Here is a 27487-nt window from a genome sequence, read left to right as displayed (position 1 = left end):
TCCAGTTTCGAAAGAGGTGCAATGTTAAACATAACAATATGTAGAAAAAAAAATCTTGTTATATATATTTATTATATACATGTACTTAGTTATAAATGCAAGGTTTTCGCGTTGTACGCATTGTGCTATCATCTCACCATGCTCTAGTAAACCCAGGTTTTTCCAAGTTTAACCAAGCAACAAGTTTTTAAAACACTACACAACAAAATGTCGTCCTGCGATTTAACTGTCTTAATCAGTTTTGTTGTATTATCGTGTGTTATACAAAACCAAGACTTCATCAAGAAATTTTCAGAAATCATTATTTCGGGACAAGCGCAAACTACGAATTCTTGTAAGTATGGTTATTCTGACAGATTTTAATAACGTTGTAATTTGCACAGAATAGTATCTTAGCAAGAAAATAAATATTCATGATCTAATGGCTTAACTTCCTGGTTTGCAGTTATTTGTTATATTTTATCTTATTTTCTATTTCTCATATCTATTGTGACAATATGAGCAGAATTAAATATTTCCAATCTGCATGTTTATACAGTATACAAAATACATGTACCAAAACTATAACTAACGAATTTTTTAATGAATCCAATCTATGAGAGTTTTAGACCGCACATGTACCACTACGAGGGCTTTTCTGTTTTTTAAATTATGTCAGTGTCTAGGACCACGGACTGTACTCTTCAAGAAATTGGTGAATATGCAGTGAGTTCTGAAGATATTAAACGCAAATACAAAACATCACTTGATGAGTGCAAGACAGACTGTGTGAATTCTCCGCAGTGCCGAGCTATGTATTATATAAACAAAAGGTGTTTTATCATTCATAAAGAAGCGAAACGAGTTGAACGAATGGGGTCGTCGTACTTTCAAAAAAAGTGCCTTGGGCTATATTGTAAGTATGCATGCGTGGTATTTAACAAAAAACATTCTGATTGTAGACCAAGCACATTTCGATAGCTTTTCGAAAGCCTAAATTATGTTTTTTAAAATTCCAGATTTTTTGTATTACTCATCCCATACTTTAAGATAATAGTTTTCTTATCATCAAGCATATATCTTATATTGAGGAATACATTTCATTTTTAAGCAGTCAAACAGACCGTATTACCAATTGATAGTATATATTTTGCAGCAAGGTCATGTCAAGGTTACGTTCTTTTACATTAACTTAAATGATAAAATAAAAAGATGTATTTATTCATGTGGCACTGACATCTATTTAAGATATGAGTTTCTATTCTTCTATTTTTCAAAGAAATGATAAATTATCACACTTTATTCTATCAGTTTATATCACAAAAACGAAAAAAAATATTGAAATTAAAATTGATACGTATTAAACCGGATTTCCTCTAATTTTCTTAAATTTTGAAGATATGTTGATTATTTTTCTGTGTTTCCAAAATTGAAAAAATAAGATTTTAACATTATTGAAATATAAATGGACAGAAAAGCTTGGTTGGATTGGTGTGATCATCTTAATTCATTGAATTTCACTCACTCATGGAGACCTGTCATCACTCTCCACATACAATATGTATTGCAAAAAAACATAAGCATGCAAAATCATTTTATGTATAGAGGACACTTAATGCATTATTATAAACTACAAACTGAATTTTTTTTTCCAAAGTTAAGGGTTTCTGATCTTCTCATTTGAGTGATTTGCCACTCACCCTGGAATTTGAAGGAGCGCTTAGTAATAAGTTTCAATGACAACACATCAGTACATATAAATTGAACGGCAAGTCAAACTAAACTTATATTCGACACAAAACTTAACTAATCTCAGTTCTTGTTTTGCCCACTGCAACTATCAATGTGAAACGTTACACCTGTTTCACCAAGACCATAGTACACGAAGTGGTGATGCAGGGTCAAGGTCACAGTGTTTGCTCCTATATATTTGAGCGCTGGGCTTCATCAACAAAATTTAGTATCTGGGTGACTAAAAGTATAATGATTACATTCAATTCATTTAAAATATAAGTAATTATACTGGTACTGTACTAGTTATCGGCTAAGACCAGTTATCGGCTAAACTGATAGTTCGGGTTTATAGCACGCGACTATTCGATATTTTTTAATTCATACCTCTGTTTGGAATAAAGAAAAGTAAGTTTGTTTGAAAACTTTCTTGAATATGTTTTATACATGAGCTTAAACAATCGTTGTTTACCGCTGATTTACATCTTTGCACTTCCAGCAGTAGGGGGAAGTGACGTAATAAGTTATAATAGAATATAACCCCTTTGTGATACATTATCATATCCCTTCTTTGATTTGACATGAAATATCATTGCATATAACATATAAATACCAAAGGAATTCAACAAATTCTGAGATATTCATAACGCAATTGATTACCTTATTACACAATATTATGCATTGAATAGTCTATGATTTTGTGCATTACCGTATGATAACAAACGAATAATTTTATGACTTTTGTTTATGTATCATAACCCCTGCGACCTTTAGTCTGACCTAAAAAGGAACATAATTCAAATTTTTATTTTTTCAGAGTATCAAATCAACATGTACAGGGATATTAATTTGTTATAACCCCGAAGCCGATAACTGGTACAGTAAATCGTCAAAACTCGGCTTTGGGGCTTGCTAAAAAGCACACAAACAAGATGTTTTGGGTTCTAAATAATGATTTAACATTACAAGTGCATAAACAAGAAGTTCGCCATTTAAAGTATGTCAAGTTTTATTAAAAAATATCAAGAGAACAGAAACTACGAAAAGAAAACATTAAATTTTAGCCGCTAACTGGTACAATGTCAGTATCATTAACTGGTACAATATCAGTATTATTATGTAATTCGCAATTATTAAAATTACAAAAGTATACCTCTGTAGATATCTTTTATTTTTAATACATAATAATTATTATGTATTCTTTAAAGGTGTGTATTTAAAGATATTGATAAGAATCAAATTCATGTATCTGGTACCTCACAGCAGATGACAAAGCATTGGCATTTTCTATGTAAAACAACGGCCCAACTTATAGTGCATATATAAAATTGACCCTTTAGTAAAGAGTGAAAATCCGCCGAAATTAGTCCTTGATAGATTCTTTATTTTGATTACTATTTCTATACCAAGTTGTCAATTGTAAGAAAGAAAGAAATTATTCACGATCTTTAAATTTTCTTTCATCTTGATATAATGAACATTTAATCAAACATACTTTGATATTACGACAAGTCGAAAACCAGATAAAACTCCTTCCTTTAGCATTTCGTAGTATATGTTTATAAAACCGTACACTTCATTTTTCAAAGCCTTGATCAATGTTTTGACACTAGTAAACAATGTGATATACATACCCTGAGTCGTTTGAGCATTAAAACGATTTCAAAGTCGACTGTTTTGTGACAAGTCGTTGGCGAGAACAGCCGTGGTTTTTAAATAGTTATAGTTGCTATGCATTTTTGCTATAACTAGAGCAGAGCTCGTGGCAAAGCCACGAGTAGGTCTTCCGTTGTTGCTGCGAGTTGAAAATATATGTGATATGGTGTCAAACGATTATAATTACTAAACTTTTAGTTCTACTTTTGTTATTAAAACGTGTTGTGATTGAAAGCCGGCATATAAAACGTGTTTTGAAAAAGAAAATAAGAAAATGTTTCAGGAAAACTATTTGTCGCACACAGTTTATGTAATCGTAACAAACATTATTTAAAAAATGAGATATTTAATGGCGAGTTAAATTTTCAGAGGGTAGCAAGCATTGTTATAAACAGTATGTACTCATGTGTCATGTCAGGAATTGTGTTTTTTTTTTAACCGAACCCGTTTACAAAACATGTAACCTTTCCTCTAAGATAACTTCTTTATTTAGATATTTCTAAATTTTTTAAGACAATGTGCAATTTAGAATTGTTGCATGCTGACAAAATTTACAGACCATGAAACGTACTACTACACCAAAAAAGCGTGTGACTTACGTGCAAGAAACTTTTCGTGTTAACCGTTTAGCGTTTCGTGTGAATCGTTTAGCGTTTCGTGTAAACCGTTTAGCGTTTCGGACAAAGCGTGTAAATCGTTTCGAGCAAAGCGTGCGAGAACCATGTGAAACGTTCATCAGATTTCATTCGGAACTCTCTGACAATTTGTTTCAAAATGGCGCCCGTGTTTTACATTACATGTACTTTAAACTGTTTGTGATTGGCAAAACTCTTTTGTATGTATTTTCATGAAAAAAAAATCTAGAAGAAATGAAATACTTATCTTTTTACAAAATTGAATTTATTTTTAACAAGCAAAAGAAAGGTACATGTATATGTATTAAAAGACGACTAGTTACAGAGTACATGTATATATAACGTTTTTATACGATGTTTCAGTACTGGTACAGTCGTTTTACCGGTAACGAGTATTTGCCAGTATCAGATTGAACCACGTGTAGTTTTCCTAGTTTCGGTTCATTGCGACAGAAGTATTATTTGGCTGCATATATTGATAGATATACGGGAAAAACAAAGGAAAATGGCAACTACTTATCATCAATTACTATTATAAAGTGTTTTTATGAAAACTCAATATTATAAAGTAACGCAAATGAAAACTGTTCAAGTCCAGTTTCAATTTGACGGGAAAACGGTATGATAAAAATAACGATCATATTATTTGTTTAAATGACATATTCCCACAATTGTTTTTCCTTCTTCATTTATAAGTCCATTAACATGTACCTCTAGTATATTTTTGAAATCAATTCGCCTCAAAATATTCGGTCAGAAGTGATAAAGGGCGCTTAATTCGATACTGGGAAACGAATACGAAACTAGGAAAATGGAGAGGGTGTTGAAATTACTGTCTCCGTAATTCATCCTTTATATTTTCGGAAGTTTGATACTACAATTTAGAAGGACAAAGAAACGCGATTTAAACAAAAAATAAAAACATTTGGAATTCCGATAGTAATAGTTGCATGCACGACGAAACCGCATACTGATTCGTTACCGGTAAAATGACTGTACAATATTAAAATTCGCTATAAATAAAAAAAAATATTAAATACAGTTAGCAAAACATGATTTCTGTTGGAACAAGCCTTAATCAACTTTAACTTACAAGACATCGGGTGAGACCTGACTGAACCTGTCAATCAAACTCTGTATATTTGTTTTCATTGGATGGTCAAGCGTCTCTTTTTTTTTTGTCAATAACCAATGGAAAAATTAATGACTTCAAGGTAATCGGAATCAGTATTTGATGAAGCACACAATTTAAATGATAGAAAATTTATTAATTATTTGAACAAAATTAAATGTAAACATAGAAAGAAAATATACTGATCATTTCTATGAATTGCAGGAAGTAAGTTCTTTGGAATCCCGATTCTAGATATTTTTTACAAGTAATTATTCTAATTATTTAAACCACTGTTAACGGAAAACAAGAGGTCTTAGAAGTAATTAACGCACAAGGATTTGCCTACAATCTACAGAGTCATGCAATTAATCATTATGGGAATCTTTACGTATGGTACTTAATTCAAATAGATCATGATAATCTATACACTGTACGCCGTTATACGTGTAAGGAGCGCCGGTATTGTATTGTATTGTTTATTACCAAGAACCATACGATTCATAGGTAATATATACGAATATTGAGTCAAAAATTTAAATCATTATTATTTCTTGTTCTTTTCAATACCATGTTAAATTACTTTGAAAAAAAAATCAGAAATAGTAATTACAACTTTCTTTGTTGTTAAATCATTTGAATTTTTCTGAGCTCTATGAATATGTACAGACCATATTTATTTACGCAAATGATACGACATAGGAAAAAATGATCGGATGTTTGTATAACATTGTTTTCTAACGAATGTGACTAATTTAATTTTAAATATTTTTCAACATTATCAATGTAAATAATATCAGATTTATTTACTATTTGTATTTTTACATCGTATTCTCTGAAACCAATAAAAATACTAATGTTAAAAGAAAAATCAAATCCCGTCGAATACTGAAAAACCGATTTAAGTTTGTAATCATACGGATTTTATTTTTGGTATTGACTATTGAGTTACGGTAACCTTTTTTCTGGATGATTTTTTTTAATTTATTATTTTATGTAGTAAACGCACCATTTCAACTGTCACTCAATTACATAACAATTGATGACCCGGGGCTATATATGTTCTGAGCTGTGTGCGCTGAAGCGACACACGATTCTCGGTCGCACGTGGCGATTGAATTAACACAGACTGACCGAATAAACAAACGGGTGGGAAAGTGAAACAAAATGTTACACATAAGAAGAAGCCACCAAAAATGACTTCGACAGATCTTGATATCTTTTCGCCAATTAAAAAAAAAATACAGCGCGAGCTCCTGTCGGGGGGGGGGGGGGGGGGAGGCAGCAATGAGTTCGCTTCCACAATGAAACGAACATGTAGAAAAACTACAGAAGTGATTAATATATGACCGATAGAATCTAATCTAAAGTTGTTTAAAACTCATGTGAATATTCTTCTAAATAATCATCGAATGCCTCAACTCAGGACATTCTTTTATCGTGCTAGCACCTACCGCAAACATGTAACATGGAACTTTGATTATAATTTGATTTGATTTTTAAACTATACCTTGTACGCTATCGTATACATCAATGCTTAATCAACTATACAAGTAAAATAAATTTATCTTTTCATATAAAACCAATATAATAGTTGAAAACATAACAAAATATAGTTGTGTCCGTGCAAAATTTGAAACATGAGCGCGTGATAAGGTACATGTAGAAGATCACGAACCGACCGCGGGTCACATGTCCACTCGCGCCGGATCTCCTCAGCCATGTGCGATGGATGATCATCATTTAAATGTGTAATATTTAGGGGTTGTTGTTGTTGTTGATTTAAAACATTATTTGTACAGTTTATAAAATATTTTACATAAACAAACCAACCATTAATTTCTGTCTGACGATGTTTCCTATTTGGAGTAATATCGTTCATTAATATTCATTTACACTCAAATTTAATTAAATAAATCCAAAATGGACAAACTTTTATAACATAAAATTAAAACAGTTCTTGTATTTACGGCTATATTAACTCAAACACCTTCATATGCATGGAAGTGTGCGTCTCGGTGTGCCAATCTTGTGTATTAAATAACCGCTAAGTAGTGCAGCCGTGGCTGATCTCCTCGGCCGTGGGTGAACGATAGATTACGTAAAGGTACAACGCACAGAACCGCACAGCTCAGAATCCAGGAAGCTTTGAAATGATTGCCGTATAATGACCTTACTCTATCAAATAGAAGTTATTTATTTTAAACTTAAAACCCATAATTGATCTATGTCTATTATTGCTTTAGATTGAGAATGACATTGCTTTTATTAATTAACTGAACGATTTCTTAATTGACACCAAATTGTTTAATTCATAAAAAAATATGTGTAATCAAAACGAAAACAATTCTTGAGTTTGCGGATAAATAAACTCATATATGAGAGACGCAACTCTTGTGTATTAGATAACCGCTGACCGCTAGGTATTCAAGCCGCGACTATCGTGCCCCGATTTTCTCGGCCGCGGACGAGGGTGAGCTTACGTAATGGTACACACACACAGCTCTGATTCAAGGTATATTTTTAAATGCATGGAGTTAATAACGAAAATGTAATGCATGGATTTTTTTAATTCCATATTTTGTGGTTTACTAGAAAAGAAAAACAATGATTTGATTTCCAAAACCCGTTTTAAGGATTGTGCATTATAAAAACTTAACAGCAATGACTTAAACTCCTAAAAAAGCATGTATTCTAAAAAAAAAATTCTTATGAATTAATGCCTCCTGTATAAACCAGCATACTTTCTGCGGTAACTTCATGCCAGTTGTACGCACAAAGTCTTTCGTTAACTTGTCAAATAAAAACAGGTACATGCTAACATGTAAAGCTTTTTACACTCATACTACACAAATCACTTACCAAAAAACTTTGAAACGACCTTCATGAGATCCCAACAAACAACTTTTCCAGCGACAGCCATATCAAAATCCTAACCGTTTTTGAGTTATTAAGCAAATTTTTTTAGGGGCCATTGGCCGTTAATTCAAGGGGCCAGCCCTTTTTTATTGGTGTCAAATGAAAGCCCTTGATATTTTGCACAACTTTTATTCTACATGTCTTATCAAAATATTTTTCGTTTAAAAGATATAAAGGAAAACATGTCTGAATTTTCGCACTTTTTTGAATCCTGTTTTTTGACCCCCTACCTTTTCCTAAATAAAAAACGTAATCTTAAAACAAAAACAGATGTGCACAACTACAATGTCTCTGTTATTCAAATTCGTTAGATTCCCATTCCCAGCTATCATAGTCTCGGAGCCTTTGTCTGGAAACAAAAGGCCCTAAAAAAATTTAAAAGGGGAATAACTCTTTAACGGAAAGGGAATTCTACATTTTATGAATTGCTTAAGATAGTATTTTGTCAAGTACATTAGCCCTGAAAATTTGAGCAAAAACCGTTCAGAAATGAGCAAGATATGAAGCCTCCAAGTTTGCGTCTAGGAAACAAAAAAAAAAAAAAGAAAAACTAGAGCAAAGCTCGTTGCAAAGCAACGAGTGGGTCTTCCGTTAATGTCGGAAGTAAAGCTAGAAGTTCCTGTAAGAAGCAGATCTTTAAACCAATAACAAGAGTAACTAATATAAAAAGATAAAAAAGTCGAATTATTCCTGGTACGACTTAATAAAATACGAATGATTTTAAGTACGAATTAACAAAAACCTTTTTGATTTCAAGAACAACTTTACCAAAAAAAAATCCGAATGTGTTCAAGTACGACTTAACAATTATTTTTGGTACGAGTTAATTTTACTTTGAACATTACGCTATTTTTTAAACCAAGGAAGCGGAATCAAAATTTCCGGAAAAATCAATTTTATAAACCCCGATATCTCTGTTATGCATCGTCCGATTTTAAAACGGATTTCAGTGTTAGATTCAGCTTAATAAGCTCTACAAAACAGATACTCGTTTTTGATTTGATCAGAAAATTCATTTTTTCGAAAAATTTGTTTCACTTCCGGTTTCGACCAGAAGTGACAGATTTTCATTTCGAGCCTTATTACAGAGGTAAATCGACCAAATCATAACCATTGAAAATTTCAAGCCTCTATCTTAAAGCGTTTTTGAAAAACGCCGCGGACAAAATGACTTTTTGAAAATTTTAAAAATGACGTAACGTAAAAACGGAGGTGACGTTGTCAAGAAAACTTTAACATCTTTGAGGGATAATAGTTTCACATTATCTCTGTAAATTTCATCAAAATCGGTTGGAAACTGTTTGAGTTATAAAGCCGAGAAGGAGTCAGAAAAAAAAGAAAAAGTATAATAACTAGAGCAAAGCTCGTTGCAAAGCAACGAGTGGGTCTTCCGTCAATGTCGGAAGTAAAGCTGGAAGTTCCTGTAAAAGGCAGAGCTCTTAAACCAACAACAAGAGTAACTAAAAGAAAAAGATGAAAAAAATCGAATTATTCCTGGTACGACTTAACAAAATACGAATGATTTTAAGTACGACTTAATCAAAACTTTTCCGATTTCAAGTACGACTTAACAAAACAATCCGAATGTGTTACAGTACGACTTAACAAATATTTTTGGTACGAGTTAATTTTACTTTTAACATTACGCTATTTTTTAAACCAAGGACGCGGAATCAAAATTTCCGGAAAAATCAATTTTTAAACCCCAATATCTCTGTAATGCATCGTCCGATTTTCAAACGGCTTTCAGTGTTACATTCAGCCTAATATGCTCTACAAAAGACATATTCATTTTTGATTTGATCAGAAAATTCTTTTTTTCGAAAAAATTGTTTCACTTCTGGTTTCGACCGGAAGTGACAGATTTTCATTTCCAACCTTATTACAGAGGTAAATCGACCAAATCATAACCATTGAAAATTTCAAGCCTCTATCTTTAAGCGTTTTTTAGAAACGCCGCGGACAAAATGACTTTTTGAAAATTTTTAAAATGACGTAACGTAAAAACGGAAGTGACGTTGTCAAGAAAACTTTAAGATCTTTGCGGGATAATAGTTTCACATTATCTCTGAAAATTTCATCAAAATCGGTTGGAAACATTTTGAGTTATAAAGCCGAGAAGGAGTCAGAAAAAAAAAGAAAAAGTATAATAACTAGAGCAAAGCTCGTTGCAAAGCAACGAGTGGGTCTTCCGTTAATGTAGGAAGCAAAGCTGGAAGTTCCTGTAAGAAGCAGAGCTCTTAAACCAAGAACAAGAGTAAATTAAATAAAAAGATGAAAAAAAATCGAACTTTTCCTGGTACGACTTAACAAAACCCGAATGATTTTAAGTACGACTTAACAAAAACCTTCCTGATTTCAAGAACGACTTAACAAAAAATATCCGAATGTGTTCAAGTATGACTTGACAATTATTTTTGGTACGAGTTAATTTAACTTTTAACTCTATGCTATTTTTTAAACCAATAACGTGGAATCAAAATTTCCGGAAAAATCAAATTTTAAACCCCAATATCTCTGTAATGAATCATCCGATTTAAAAACAATTTTCAGCGTTAGATTCAGCTTATTTAGCTCTACAAAATTCATATACGTTTTTTATTTGATCAAAAAATTCAAATTTTCGAAAAATTTGATTTACTTCCAGTTTCGACCGGAAGTGACGGATTTTCATTTCCAGCCTTATTACAGAGGCAAAACGATCAATATATAAGCTCGAAAAATTTCAACATTCTATCTTGAATCGTTTTTGAAAAAAGCCGCGGACAAAATGACTTTTTGAAATTTTTAAAAATGACGTAACGTAAAAACGGAAGTGCCGTTGCTATAGAAACTTTAACATCTTTGAGCCATTATAATTTCACATTATCTCTGAAAGTTTCATAAAAATCGGTCAAAAACTTTTTGAGTTATGAAGCCGAAAAGAAGTCAGAAAAAAAAAGAAAAAGTATAATAATAAAAAGAAACCGAAGAATAACAAGAGGGTCTTCCGTTGAAAACGGAAGACCCTAATAACTAAAGCAAAGCTCGTTGCAAAGCAATGAGTGGGTCTTCCGTTAATGTCGAAAGTAAAGCTAGAAGTTCCTGTAAGAAGCAGAGCTCTTAAACCAACAACAAGAGTAACTAAAAGAAAAAAATGAAAAAAAATCGAATTATTCCTGGTACGACTTAACAAAAAACGAATGATTTTAAGTACGACTTAACAAAAATTTTTCTGATTTCAAGTACGACTTAACAAAAAAATTCCGAATGTGTTACAGTACGACTTAACAATTATTTTTGGTACGAGTTAACTTTACCATAAACATTTTGCTATTTTTTAAACTAAGGACGCGGAATCAAAATTTCCGGAAAAATCAATTTTTAAACCCAGATAGCTCTGTAATGCATGGTCCGATTTTAAAACGGTTTTCAGTGTTAGATTCAGCTTCATAAGCTCTACAAAACACATATTCATTTTTGATTTGATCAGAAAATTCATTTTTTCGAAAAATTTGTTTCCCTTCCGGTTTCGAGCGGACGTGATAGATTTTCATTTCGAGCCTTATTACAGAGGTAAATCGACCAAATCATAACCATTGAAAATTTCAAGCCTCTATCTTTAAGCGTTTTTGAGAAAAGTCCGGGACAAAATGACTTTTTGAAATTTTTAAAAATGACGTCACGTCAAAACGGAGGTGACGTTTTCTATAAAACTTTTACATTTTTGAGGGACGCTAACTTGCAACAATCTCTGAAAATTTCATCAAAATCGGTTAAAAACCTTTTGAGTTATGAGGCAAAAAAGTAGTCAGAAGAAAAGAAAAAGAATAATAACTAGAGCAAAGCTCGTTGCAAAGCAACGAGTGGGTCTTCCGTTAAAGTCGGAAGTAAAGCTGGAGGTTCCTGTTAGAAGCAGAGCTCTTAAACCAATAACAAGAGTAACCAAAATATAAAATATAAAAAAAAATCGAATTATTCCTGGTACGACTTAACAAAATACGAATGATTTTAAGTACGACTTAAAAAACACCTTTCCGATTTCAAGAACGACTTAACAAAAAAATCCGAATGTGTTCAAGTACGACTTAACAATTATTTTTGGTACGAGTTAATTTTACTTTAAACATTACGCTATTTTTTAAACCAAGGCCGCGGAATCAAAATTTCCGGAAAAATCAATTTTTAAACCCCAATATCTCTGTAATGCATCGCCCAATTTTAAAACGGGTTTCGGTTTTAAATTAAGCTTAATAAAAGCTTCTTTGCTGCTTTATGATTAATATGAAATTATTGGTCAGAAAAGAGTTATAATGAAAAGACTTAGTAGCCCTTCTGGCCCCTAATTTGAGGGGTCAGCCCCTTTTTCTTGATATCAAATAAAAGGTCTCGCTAATATAAACATATTTTGTTCTACAAGTGATCATGAATTGTAAACCGTTCTCGTGATATCTGTACAAATGCGTTTTAGGGGCCGACCCTTTAACCCCTTACCGGGGCCACAAACAACAAAATTTTTGGTATCATATTGTTAAGAACATTATTTTGAAGAACTTTTGTTCTACATTGCTTTTAAAAATATTTCTCCTTTTTCAGTTATTAATGATCAGAGTTTTGAGTTTTGGTCCCTTGAAACCCCTAATTACTTAATATATGACTTAAGTATGGTAATGTATAGATGAACAGCTGTACAATGAACATTTTTGCTTCTATAATTAATAACAAAATATTGTTCAGTAAACAGTTATTGTAAGAAGATTTAAGACCCCTCTTGACCCCTAATTTGAGGGGCCAGCCCCTTTTTCTTGACATCAAATGAAAGGTCTTGTAAATATAAACATATTTTGTTTAGCAAGTGTTCACAAAATGTTTACCGTTCTTGAGATATCTGTACAAATGTGTTTTAGGGGCCGGCCCTTTAACTCCTAAATGGGGTCATAAACAAAAACATTTAAGGAAGCATATTGTACAAAACATTATTTTGAACAACTTTTGTTCTACATTGCTTTTCAAAATATTTCTCCTTTCTCAGATATTAATGATCAAAGTTTTGAACTTCTGGCCCCTTGAAACCCCTAATTACTTAATATATGACTTAAGTATGGTACTGTATAGATAAACAGCTGTACAATGAACATTTTTGCTTCTATACTTGATAACAAATTATTGTTCACTAAAAGGTTATTGCAAAAAGACTTTAGAGCCCTCTTGGCCCCTAATTTGAGGGGCCAGCCCCTTTTTCTTGATATCAAATAATAGCCCGTGCAAATTGAAACAGCTTTTGCATTACATGTTTTAACAAAATATTTATACGTCAAAAGATATTATGGAAAATGTGCGAAAATTTTGTGAAAAAAATTGGTGCTAATTTTCAGGTTCAGGCGAGCTTCTAGGCCTTGCGCATTTTTCGCAATTGGAAGCATGGAGGGAAATCTACAGACATTCATCTACAATCCCTGAAAATTTCAAGCTTTTATCATGATTAGTTTCAGAGGAGATGCGTGGACAAAATGACCCTCAAAAATTTACAAAATCGTCCATATCTGAAACCGGAAGTGACGTAATCATTTGAAATTTTAATAATCAGTAGCGACATTGATGCTTTATAACTCCTAAAAATTTGGGGTTAATCTGTTGAATAGTTTCTGAGAAATAACGCTCCAAAAAAGTCAGAAAAAGAAAAAAAAGTATAATAATAAAGAAAAAGAAACCATAGAATAACAGAAGGGTTTTCCGTTGAAAACGGAAAACCCTAATAATAATAAAAAGAAACAATAGAATAACAAGAGGGTCTTCCGTTGGAAACGGAAGACCCTAATAAGAACTAGAGCAAAGCTCGTTGCAAAGCAACGAGTGGGTCTTCCGGTAATGTCGAAAGTAAAGCTAGAAGTTCCTGTAAAAAGAAGGGTTCTTAAACAAACATAAGAAACTAAGACGAAAAAAATCGAATTATTTTTGGTACGAATTAACAAAATCCGAATGATTCCAAGTACGAATTAACAAAGCTTATCGATTTCAAGAACGACTTAGCAAATACAAATCCGAATGTGTAAAAGTACGATTCAACAATTATCAAATAATTTTAGGTACGAGTTAATTTAAGTCTGAACATAAAACTATTTTCTTAACCAAGAATGTGGAATCAAAATGTCCTGAAAAATCAATTTTTAAACCCGTATATTTCTGTATTGCATCGTCCGATTTTAGAACGGATTTCAGTTTTGAATTATGAATAATAAGCTCTTATTTTCTGTTATTATGATTAATGACAAATTATCGCAAAAATAGGTTATTATGAAAAGTCTTCGTAGCCCCTTTGGCCCCTTATTTGAGGGGTCACTCCTTTTTTCTTGATATCCAATGAAAGGTCTTGTAAATATAAACATATTTTGTTCTACATGTATTCACGAGTTGTTGACCGTTCTAGAGATATCCGAACAATTGTGTTTTAGGGGCCGATCCTTAAACTCCTTACCAGGGCCACCAACATAAATGTTTTAGATACCATATCGTTAAGAACATTATTTTAAGCATTTTTTGTTCTATATTGCTTATCAAAATATTTCTCTTTTTCTAGATATTAATGATCAAAGTTTTGGACATATGGCCCCTTGAAACCCCTTATTACGTATCATATGACATATGTATGGTACCGTATAGATAAACAGATGTACAATGAACATTTTTGGTTCTATAATTGATAACAAATTATTTTTCAGTTAAGAGTTATTATAAAAAGAATTTACAGCCCTCTTGGCCCCTTATATGAAGGGCCAGCCCCTTTTTCTTGATATCAAATAAAAGGTCTTGTAAATATAAACGCATTTTGTTCAACAAGTGTTCAGAAATTGTTGACCGTTCTAAAGATATCTGAACAAATGTGTTTTAGGGGCCGACCCTTAAAATCCTTACTGGGACCACCAACAAATTTTTTTTAGGGAGCATATTGTTAAGAACATTTTTTAAGCATTTTTTGTTCTATAATGCTTATCAAAATATTTCTCCTTTTCTAGATATTTAAGATCAAAAGTTCGGACTTTTGGCCCCTTAAAGCCCCTAATGACGTAACATATGACTTAGACATGGTACTGTTTAGATAAACAGGTGTATAATGAACATTTTTGGTTCGATAATTGATAACAAATTATTTTTCAGTAAAGAGTTATTGCAAAAATACTTTAGAGCCCTTTTGGCCCCTAATTTGAGGAGCCAGCCCCTTTTTCTGAAATCAAACGAAAGATCTAGTTAATCTAAACAACTTTTGCGTTACATGTCTTAACAAAATATTTACACATTAAAAGCTAGGGCCGAAAGTGTGCGAAAATTTCGTGAAAAAAATTGGTGCCAATTTTCGAGCTCGGGCGAGCTTCGCCGCCTTGTGCATTTTTCAAAATATAAAATAAATAGGATCATCTACAAACATTCATCTACTATCCCTGAAAGTTTCATATTTCTATCGCAATTAGTTTTTGAGAAGTTACGTGGACAAAATGGTCCTTAAAAATTTACTAAATCCTCAAAATCTCAAACCGGAAGTGACGTCATCAGCCAGAAATTTTTTAATATCAAGTACGTTTAATGCTCAATACGTCCTGTAAATTTCATGCAAATCGGTGGAGTACTTCACGAGAAATAGCGTTCGAAAAAACTCAGAAAAAAAATAAAAAATAAAATAATAATAAGGAAAAGAAACAATAGAATAACAAGAGGGTCTTCCGTCGGAAACGGAAGACCCTAATAATCTTAATTTTTTTCCCGCACAATAATAGAAAGGTCTTCCGTTGGAAAGGGAAGACCTTAAATATCTTGAACCAATATGAACCGAAACTTTTTTAATTCAACATTTCGCTGTATGTTCGATGCCTTTTTGCGACTATATTTATGTTTGTAAAAGAAGTGCTCTATATAAGGAACAAAAAATAAAAAACAAAAATGATTTTTTCTATAGTGAGTAATACCGAAAGCCAGAATTTCAAAAATATAAAGGTAATCAGATGGGTGATGTGTCTACCAACCAGCTTTTTAAGAAAGGTCTGGTTTTTGATTTGTCAAAATTTCAAAAGTAAAATTGATTAAATATTCATTTATTTAGATGTAAATATGAAAGAAAAACCAAATTTTCTCTCTTTCTTATAATTTGCTATAGGAAAAGGAATCAAAGTTTAGAATCTATGAAGGACTTTATTTTTGGCGAACCAAAAGCTTGTTAACGATCTCCGACCGATCCTTCGCCTTGTTCTATAACTCCAAATTATCCGGATTTTTTTTATTCGTGCGTACCAAAAATCTGCCTTTTGTGTAGACAAATTTTTCAAGGATTAGTATTATGATGTTTATTCTGACGAAATGATTGGCTAAGTGGATCCACGGAAATCTGCTGTGAATAGGCACGAATAGGTAACGAAGTTCGAGCTACCGATGCACCGGTACAATATTTTCTTAACTTAACTTGTATATATTTATTCCATAATATCCAGAGTGGGCAAATTTGCGACATCTTTGTTAAAATGATTTGATACCATCTAAAAAAATCTTATTTCATTTCAATGATATAGTTTTAAAGAAAAATAACAATTCTATGATAAAAAAAATACTGTGAGACTGAGGAGCAGAGAACCTTAAGGGGGATGTGCGGCCATCTTGTACATTTAAGGATAAGAATGTAAACATTTCTTGAACTGGCTTGTTTTTGCCCGAAACCGGCCAAAAATGATGCCAAAAGATATAACAATATAAACAAGCCACTTCAAGAAATCTTTACATTCTTATCCTTAAATGTACAAAATGGCCGCACACCCCCCTTAAGCAATTTTAAAATGATAACATTAATGCTTGATTATTCAGCTAATGTGAACTAATAATAAGATACTTGGGTTCAAACTGTTTTTTTCAAATATGATTTTCTTAAAATTACGTTTTAATTAGCTTTTCAAGCATTCATTCTATAAACAGTTTTGTGTTAAAATAAACTAAAACCAGTTCTCTGTCTTACTAAACGGTCATTATATTAGCTTTTCTGTCAATCAATATCTTTATTGAAAGTTTTCATTATATGTTTAAAATACAAATATTTCAATATTGGAAACGTTGAAAAATAATAAAAATATTCATAGATTTTTAAAATTTAGAGGAAATGTGGGCTAAGCAGTATCAATTTTAGTTGATTTATTAGTTATGGTGGTTATTAATCATTCAAGAATAGAAACTTTATATCTGAAGTAGATGTCAGTGCAACATGAATAATTTTCTTTAATCATTCTTTAAGTAGATGAAATATATGGTGAACTTTACCTTACTTTGCTGCGAAAATTAATGCAAATTTGATTAAACTGATACTATATTTTGGTCTGTTTCTCAATTTAAGAAGTACCCTAGTATGTCTGATAACGAAAAGACTCCTTCCTTAAATGACATAGGACAAATTTTGGAAATTCTCCTTTGTAACTATAATGAAATAACATAAACTGTCTACGGAATCGTGTCAATGCCAGTGTAAAGAGAATAAATGCATTTAAACTCAAAGTATATTGCGTCTTAGTGCAAAGATGACTGCGTGTGTTTAAATGCAAATATATTTGCGATTAAACGTAATAATTAACTCTAAAAGACTGATATTATATACGAACCCAGTAAATCGAGAGAAGTACACGATATATTTGGGAATTTCAGTTTTAATTTTGTAAGTATTTTATATTTGGTCTATGTAACCTCAATAATTTTTTTTTAATCAAAGAAAGAATTGTCAGATTGGAAATATACAACATTATTTTATGGTAGGGGTACACTTTTAGCTTCGTCCAACATTTCAAACACTTTAATTTTTTTCTTCTTAAAATGGTCAATTATAATGTCGAAATCTATTTACCTGTGAAAGGCCTAAAAAGGTACCTTAATGCGTTTATGAAAAAAGCCTTTTTAAAGATGCAAATTGACATTCCTCTTTATTATACAAACCGATGTTGTTTCCCTCGTAACTCTATTAAGTTTATCAAAATGTTGTTCTGGTGCACATGTCACAAGACATTCATTTCGGTAAGCGTGTACATACCATTCATCTTCATTCATGCAAATGCATTATTTGTAAGTTCATAACATTTACATATTAAAGAATTTTACACATATCTTTACACTAATACGCGTTTGTACACAGGAATAAAATTGTTTAAACTTTCGACAGGTCTGATAATGTAATAATTGCTCTACAATGTATTAAACAGTATTATATCACAGGTGAACATTGTATAGTGATATTTACATTTTCCAATTCTTTGTATGTGTTTAAACAAATCAAATTTTGTTTTAATTTTTCATCCCAAAATGACTAAACTTATGCAGCTTTAAAATGCAAAGTACTTGGACTTTTAACACGATCGATATTTTTTTTAAAGGGTCTATTAATAATTTTATTTAAAAAGGGTTTTTGAGAATACAGCATTTTAAAACGCAAAATATAATGTGTTAAAACGATATCATTTGCTTTGCAACGCAAAGAACATAGCTATTATACGCAACAGGTTGAGTTATCACTCAAATAACATTGCGATTAAAAGCAAAAAGTTGAGTTTAAACGCAAATTTTATTGTGTTGAAATCCGAAAAAGTAAATTTCCTTTGAGCTGACATCAACCGATTTCCGTACAGATGCAATCAACTGATATATGATTTTGGTAAACCACATTTGATAATTTTATGTCACATATAGATGTCAATATGATTCTCGACTTTGTTGCATTTCTAAATTGACAGTTGACACTAGTGCTCATAATCAATAATTGCAAAACGGATCTTGATATTATGATATGAACTTAAATACTTTCATGAACATTAAACAAGGTATTAATTCAACCATTACACATTAAATGAATCGATCGATCTATCGTGATTAAAGTTTTGTAATAATATAAATAATAATAAAAGTAATATAATGATATTGCTTACAAATAATATCATGTTTCAGGTGATGTCAAACTGTTGGAGGGACAACTTTCAAATGTATTACAAATAGTATCCAATCTCAGCAGTGAAGTCAAGAGTCTAAAGGAAAGCTTAGCAAAATTCAACACCACCGTTAATTGATATAGAACGGACACCGAACAAAAACATTTTACAGATATATATATACATGTAGTTAGAAATTTTATTGTTCAAATTTTATTGGAAAACATAATCTCTCTCTCTCTCTCTCTCTCTCTCTCTCTCTCTCTCTCTCTCTCTCTCTTGTTATATACATGTACAATGTACTTGATAAGATTTATACCTTCCTTAGTGGCCCATCTTCCTTCTGAAAATTTTGTTATTTACTCATTACAATATCCCATACTAAATGAGAATTTCAAATATGTAGATATCATAATTTTAGTTCATTTGAAATTCTTTTAACTGCTATATAAGTTCTAGAAACCATCAAACTAACTTTATTTTAATTTCTTTAAATATATTTTTGAGATGTCATGCATGTAGTTATGGTGTGATTAAGGAAGTGGATATTAAGTTTTTGACATTTCCATGTAACAACAAAAGAACGGACCTAACTCTACAGCAAAGAAACTAACCACTGGCAATACATTGCCTCTTAAAATATCTCTTATTTTTTAAATGCTCTTTCTTTGTTTTTTTTTAATGCCTTAAGGTTATACACTTTTCTTTCTTTTGAAACAAACATTAGACTTCCTTCTAAATCCAAAGATTCAGACTCTCTTGAACGGATCTACCAAGCAGTACTAGTATTGAGACACAATTACATCAACAATTGTTGATAGTAAACAGAAAGTTCGTTTGGATTTTGGACACAACTTCGTGTAATTTCATTAAAGGTTTTAGAGATCAAAAATCAACGATAATATCTTTGTCATGGAAACCTTCAAGGGCTATGATGTTATTACTATAAAACAAGTGGTGTTCATTTTGTGATTCTTCAGTCATCGTCTGAAACCCAACGATGTTCTTCAGTTTGCCCATGGTCACGGAACAGTTTTTTAAAAATACAATTCACTATAGCCAGGGAATTTCCTCGATTTCGATTCCCATTCAGCACAAATGCTTTTAATTCACTTCTTATAAGGCCAATTACCAGTTTAGGAGAAAAATTAATAGTCAGAACGTGAAAATTTTCTTCAAACTTTTTATTTTGAGATTTCGACCGATTCATATTTCGCCAATTTTTCATGATGTTTAAGCTCTTTAGACTCCCTCCCCCTTCCCCGCTAATTCCCTACAAAGGGTTGACATTCCGTTATTTTATCTCCAGTGTGTTACTTGCAATTTCATTGTCACAGACATAGACACAGACATAGCCGCACGATTCGCATTTGTTCTTCTTACTCTAATGTACTCAAAATTAGAAGTCTATATACAGCATACCAATTTCACCATGAGACAAACCTTTAACTAATGATAATCATTAAAAATCATTTTATGAATTTTAGATTTTAACAACACTCATTAGACTACAAGTACATGTACAGCAAATCTCAATTTCACAAAAATACCGTCTCTTGCTACTTAATGGTTACACAGATTCATATTAGGCAGATGTAGGTCAGTACAATGTATTTGTTGTAAAAAGAGAAACTAATTGATTCTTCCGAAGAGCTAAATAATGTCTCATACCACCGTGTCCAGTAAATTGGTTATATATTTGTTCGTGTTTCAGTGTTTTACTACGACTGTTATTGAACCATTTTGAGATTAATAAATTACACCCTATATTGTAATTGGAAAATTAAACTGGTCTTCACCTTCAGTAACAAATCAGCCTTTTTGCTATATGCTCTGTTTTATGAATTTCACAGTTATACCGTAACATCGGAGGTGCATACCATTTCATACGAAAAAAATGCTCCGTATCACGTGAGAGGCGTACCATTCTGTGAAAGCAGTTTATCTTATCATTATATAATTGTATCAGAAGCATGAGAAAAAATTGTAAAAAAAAAAAAAATACATTGTATTTGTTTCAATAAAAAAAAATCTGGCAGGGAGAGAGACCAAGGATTTTTCAGTTTTTTTAAGAGTTACCTAAATAGTGAAATTCATGGTCCATTGAGTCAGAAAGTGCAGGCTAGAGGGCGGGGCCAATATGGCCACATCGTTAAAATGTATTTATTGAGATCTTAAAAATTCTTCTCTACTCTCATACATATTTTCATGTCAAGGTCATCAAAGACACATTGAGTTTATTTAATTATTCGAAATCAATGAAACTTTTACTCAGCTTACTCAAAGTCTTCACCTGCCAATGTTACTCGTTGTTTCGATTCCTTTATATAGTTTAATTGTCAATATTCAATCTGGAATACGGCGGCCAGCATCGGCCAGTCGTCCGACTCACCCAGAGTCTGAGTTTGGAGACCAATACCGGCCATATCCGTCTCGTTAGACACATGTCTGTTTAATTGTTAATGTATTATAATTTGACCATCATTGAGACTTGTCGAATAAATTCGGAATACTGCATCAATTTGCTTTTATTTCTCTGGAGTTGTATTTTGATGGACCTTCTCGAATACGGCTTACCTACCCTTTGTTTTTACATTATGGCTCACAGGGCGCTTCAATCCTCATTGAACCCTCTACGCCAACATTCCTCAACCCGTTCGTACTGCACACGACGGGTACAGCTCCAGATTAATTCCCCAGCACCGTGGAAATCTACGCGGTCACACTACCAAGGAAATATTAATTACTTTCGGGTTTGACTAATTTACGCTTTATAAACCGCAAAACGATTTATAAATTTGTGAAAGCTCTTTTAAACCAGTGAGTTTTATTTAGAAATAAACAGCAAGTTAAAAAGATTACCCGGATATGAACTTGGTTGGTCACGTGATTAAATCCTGTGAAGCCCGAGGTTCATATCCTGGTGAACTTTTTAATAGTGCTGTTTATTATTAATAATTTAATTCTGATTGGCACGCGGCATTTGATTGAATATAACAATTAAGTTAAATTTTTATAACCTGGTTTGCACGTTACAAGACGCGTCTCATTGCACCAACGTCAAAAACGTACTAATCCACTTGATGTTACGTATTAATTTTAAACTGATAAATATCATTTTTAAAACTAAAATGCATGAAAGAACTATATATGATATGAGTTAAATTTGGCCCCCATATTTCGCCATTTTTAAAAATGTTTCTGGTACAATAAAATGTTATATTATATTTTAGAAGAGTTGATGTAAATGATATGTTTTGCCTATTTATTTGATTTCTTTGCACTCATTGGCAGTATATGACGTCAGAAGTGACGCTATTTCAACAATTTAATCAAAACCATTCAAAACTTGCCATTTTTCTTATCTTTTTATGAATGGGAAATATACAGCGCATGCTTGAACAAGGAAAACGTTTTTGTCACTTATTAGCCTTGGTTAGATGCATCTCTGATTAAAATAGTTTGTTTGTTCAATCATGCGCTCTATGTTTTTTGAAAGAAAAACTGATAGAAAACAAGCTGTTTTATGCTAAAAATGCAAAAATGGCGGGAAAAGGTTGTCTTTACGTCTTTACGATGTCGTATTTCTAAATTGTTGGCAGTTGAATCAAAATGAACATCATGTTAAAACATCACATATATATCTGTACAAAGAAAACAAAGAATTGCAGTTAATTAAATGATGATGTTCATTTTAGGGGGCCATTTCAGGCCCACATCATATATAGTCCTTTGTACAGTTGATTACAGAAAATCAAATCATGAGGAATGAACTCAATGTTAACACAAGTTATACTCGTATAACCTGGGTTGGAACAATATACGCTTTTCATTAAATCCGCCTCGCGGATTATAAAGCGTAAACAGCCCAAATCCAGGTATAACTCGTATGACCTGGGTAGCCATTAAGTTCATTTCCTAAATTTTTACGTATGAAAAAGGCAAATTCTTCAGAAGTGATTAACGAGATTTTATTTGTACAATAATCCAAGCGACAAGTGATAAGCGCGTGCTATGATCATTTTGACGTCATGAAAAAGTTCATTCAAGCATTGAACGTTTTCGCTATTCAAGTTCATATAAGGAAAGTTCATATAGGCTAAGGAAACATATTTGCAAATGTAAATATATATAAGAAGTGGTAGCTCTCCAGTTCAATTTTATTTTTTTAGAAATGAAGACAACTTCCCTTAACGACAAATGGTTGTAAAAAAATAATTTTCAAACAAAGTTCGCATCCAAATACATGTAAATTGTAATGCATGTTCACATTGCCTTATATACCGATAAAAGTACCAGTAACTAGACTTGTCAGTTCAAGTTCACCAAAAAAACCTTAGCCTTTTTAGAAAGATTTCTCATTTGCTATTTTTGGGTACGCTTGACGGCGTTGCACATTCCATCACAGGGGCAGATGGCGGTTTTATTTTCGGTTTTCGTGGTGATGGGGGTGTCTTTGGCTTATTTTAAGGTGGCGACGAATTTGTGGCATTGTTTTTACCTATACGCTGGTACGGTACACCAGAGGCCCTTGGTTCAAGTTCCGGTCGAGACTTTACTTTTCACCACCTGTTACATTTGGCGTGCCAATGGGCGCTATTGTGAAGATATATTATCCATCATAGAAACAAATGGCAAAATCCATTGATGAAGGCTCACAAACATGTATTTTTATTGCCGATGATAAATAATCATTTTAGTTAAGGTGACCTAAAATAAAAACGAAACGCTTATACAAGTTCACTTACATAATAATTTCTTTTACTTACAATTATGAAAATGAATATTTAATGATCATTTGCCGACTGTTTCCAAAGATTCCGTAAGGAATACCTAGCTATGAATAACTGCAAAAAAAGAATACAAGTATGTCCCGCAGACGAACACACTCGTTGTCATTTGTATTGTCCTAGTTAAATGAAAAATGCGTGTCAAAGTAATTATACTAACATCCATACATGCGTACCGGTATTGTATAGCAATTTTACCCCCATGGTAGACGAAATATACCTATAAATTGAGTTTTACTGTTCATTACCTGATTTTCATATCAATTTTTTTTGTTAAAATAATCCTAAAAGAGAAGTGTGTGTGTGTGTGTATGGGGGGGGGGTGTTCTCCATAATAGTTCACTTTTTTGTTTTTTAAATGTAGATTTCAGATAGTTTGCTGCGACGAAAAGTTGTAGGGAAGGGACAACCCCCTTCCCCTTGATACTACGTGCCCGACTGTTTGAAATAATTACTTAAAGTATACTGAAATTGATCTTATTCAAAACTTTTTTCATCTTCGCTAGCCAAGGGTTTCTGATCCGCACTGCTCCTCACGAACCATTCGCATATCGTGCTATCAAAAATTTTCCTCGATTCTGATTTGGGTTTACCAAAAACCGTTCGACCAATCAAAATTACAAAACATATCCGATTTAATCGTACTGCTTATTCACAAGTGTCTCTAACACGAATATAAAACCCTTATTTTCTAGTGTTTCTATTTGAGCCTTTATAATGCATGTATCATTCAATGGTGCAATAATAAGTAAACCTGATTTTGTATCAACTGAGACATGCACTGGTAGATTGAGGATTTACCTCCCCCTTGTCTTACACCCTTTGAATGAATTCGATCTTTATGTAGCATTTCATATTATTCCTATTTATTCGATACTCTGTCTGGGTATTAAACGTTCTTCCAACATGTCAATATCAATGTCGATTGAGTCTGCCATTACTGCACCAGGTACGTTAAAGTAAACATCTTTCATTATTTGGCTGATTTAAAAATAAGATAGATCACGTGACGAACAAAATCCCGACTTTTGATAGCATGATATGCCAAGGGTTCGTGAAGAGCGGTGCGGATCAGAAACCCTTGGCTAGCTGTACTTATTGAAACATACCGCCATTTTGTCCAGTGTTCGTGTGACAGAATCAAGTGACTTTTCAACTAACATTGCTTATCCCCAGGAAGTAATTGCAACTGATCATGAATGATAAAATTTTCTACTTACTGTCCATGATTTTACAGCTCAAAATTAATTTGCGAAGAACTCCGTTAACTAATTGACAGCTTTTGGTTTAAATGGAAAAACCCACAAATCGTATTGTTTATGTGTTTTCGTTTTAAGATCTCTTGTATTATATTTATAGGAATTGATTCTGGTTTTAGTAATGGCGATTTGCAAACAAGGAAGGTCAGAGGTTTCGATGAATATATTGTAGAATGCAGAATTAATGCATACATGTTTATTAAGGTTCAATCTAAATATACTGTTTTTAATATGTGAATAGCAATGAAATACTATCAACTTACTTGAACATTTCCACTACGATGTGATTTTCATAAGTTTACAATTCTTCTAATGATCATGCAGGAAATACTTATTACCGATAGTAATTTTTCATCATAAAATATTCCCTTTTCTGAGTTGCACCCATTTCGGTTTATTTTCTCATAGTAACACACGCACAGCTATTCAGCAATTTATGCAAACAGAAGGACAGACTTCAAAGTCCCGACCTTTTTATGCCAACGAACTTATTTGGTCACGATCGTTTACAGGAATGTTATAATTTTTAAAGTTCAATTTTTCTTTCAAAGAGACAGTCAAAGAGTAGACAGAATTTTTGATACTATTTTTAGTTTGTGTTCTGACTGTAAAATGGGTGGTTTTAAATCAGTGGATGAACTCTGATTACTAGGCAGTTAAAGTTAAACACTGTCAAAAGGCTGTGACCCTGACAGGCTTTTTGAGATCAAAAGAAAACGTTGATAGTTTTTTTTTGCTTTTTTGAACACATTAACATTAAAATGTCCCCTACAACATATATTATTTTCATTACTACTTATCTTGCAAGGGAGATATTTTGATAGAAATTGTTCCCCATTTAGTTTTGGACATTATGATTCTTTTGACAATTTCAATTTTCTGCAATAATTATCTTATTTGAAGGAATTTATTTGCAAATTGTATTCATTACCTTTCAGAACGGAAAAAAAAAATTAAATTTTTTTTACACCATTGGCTTTTTTAGCATAACCATATCATAACTTAATAAAAATATTGCTAAATTCAGCATTTCAAATTTTGAAATTTTGGAATCTTTTATTTTAAATTTGAACAAATGTCATGACATACAGAAAATTCTCAATGAAATTTAAAAAAAATCATATACCAACCTTAGCAGATGCATCTGCTTTATAATTTATAAATTTTTCATGGCAACTTTCCACAAGATTGTTGCAATTTTCAGTTTTATTTCTCACATCAATTTGTTTAAATCAAGTTTGTATGTCCTACATTTTTTTGCAATAAGAACCACATATGGCCAACAGATTTACCACATAAATGCATTTTAATTGATTTACAAAACTGGATTTAAAATAATAACTTTATTATCTATGTAATAAAAGCATTTAATGTCTTGGATGTATATTTGTGTTGTGTGAGTCAGCAATATATGCATTTTAAAATTTTTATATCAAGTTTATGTACACTTTTGAACGATGGCTATGCTATGAATGTGTATAATAATAGACCGTGCAGAAGTTGTTTTGATCAATTAAGCCAGTTTCAAGGAAAATACATGTATGATTTACAAATCTTGTTAAAAAACAAGCGACATAAAATGATTTCGCGTTTGCTTCATTTATAATCGATGCATAACATGCGGGTTGAATAAACCCAATTAATCGGGGACGAATTTTCGACACATTCCCATGACGCCCTTTTTTGGTATTTCCACTCGGAAGTTCTTTTCATTTGCTTAGAATATTTCAAACTTTGAAAGGAGATCGATTCTGCTGGTGTAAATAGGCAGAAGTTTATGATTTTCTCAGATAATTGGTTTGAATGGAAAATTGCTATACTTTAGAAGCCAACAAATCAAATCATGAAGTTTTAATAAGCTTTGATTGATTTTTAGAAAGGAAATTCATTCAAAGTCGCACACGTTACTTAATTGAATGTTTTTGGTCCCCGATTTCATTGATATATATTGTTAATGAACGCGGCCAAAAAAGCTCTCTGCAGGTGCACTGCAAACAATGGGTTCTCGCAACATAAATGCTTGAAAATGAGCCGTTTTATTTTGATCCCACTTTTCAACTCGTGAGATGTCAATTTGTGTATCTGTGTCATCTTTGACCTTTGAAGACTTCAAAGATGAGTGACGAATTTTCAGAAGCACACCCGTTGTAAGAATAACAATTCCTGCTAAAGCTCCTCCAATAGCTGCTCCAAGAATCGTCAGGTTCAACACAGTCTGAAAGTAAGCAATTATAAAATGATTTTATATCCATACTTCTTTCTATAGGATGTAAATTCAAATTAGTCATTTTTTATGAAGAAACTACAGTGTACCTCCTTTTTGTCAGTAGGCTCAGACGAATCGGTGATGATGTTATTAGATGAATCTTCAGGAAAAAGTTGAAACCTACACTGAGCAATGAAACCATCATTATCAGTTGCAGTGAGTACTATCGACCGAGTACAACAGTCCCCTCTGTAACAGAATTAACAAACAGAAATTATGAACTAT

The 27487-nt window shown here is 32.2% G+C and overlaps 1 protein-coding gene and 1 long non-coding RNA gene across 3 annotated transcripts in view; one reads left to right on the top strand and one right to left on the bottom strand.

Moving 5' to 3' along the window:
• Positions 1 to 186: 186 nt before the first annotated feature.
• Positions 187 to 22495, top strand: LOC128175112 (uncharacterized). Its single transcript, XR_008242635.1, has 3 exons — positions 187 to 334; positions 659 to 895; positions 18967 to 22495. It is a non-coding gene; the product is annotated as an uncharacterized LOC128175112 (long non-coding RNA).
• Positions 22496 to 26032: 3537 nt separating this feature from the next.
• LOC128176213 (von Willebrand factor A domain-containing protein 7-like) overlaps positions 26033 to 27487 on the bottom strand; it is a 13935-nt gene continuing 12480 nt past the window's right edge. Inside the window, exons 19-20 of one of the 2 annotated variants that reach the window (XM_052842368.1) lie at positions 27310 to 27451; positions 26033 to 27211 (exon numbers count right to left, since the gene is read on the bottom strand). In XM_052842368.1, coding sequence (XP_052698328.1) covers positions 26948 to 27211; positions 27310 to 27451 — 406 coding nt within the window. In that variant the 3' untranslated portion in view covers positions 26033 to 26947. The remainder of the gene's footprint in view (positions 27212 to 27309; positions 27452 to 27487) is intronic. The other variant, XR_008242762.1, reaches the window with a different exon arrangement.

The sequence above is a fragment of the Crassostrea angulata genome, chromosome 3, assembly GCF_025612915.1.
Source record: "Crassostrea angulata isolate pt1a10 chromosome 3, ASM2561291v2, whole genome shotgun sequence".
Lineage (NCBI taxonomy): Eukaryota > Metazoa > Mollusca > Bivalvia > Ostreida > Ostreidae > Magallana > Magallana angulata.
The sequence above is the reverse complement of the archived record's forward strand: the minus strand, read 5'-3'. Positions and strand labels throughout refer to the sequence as shown.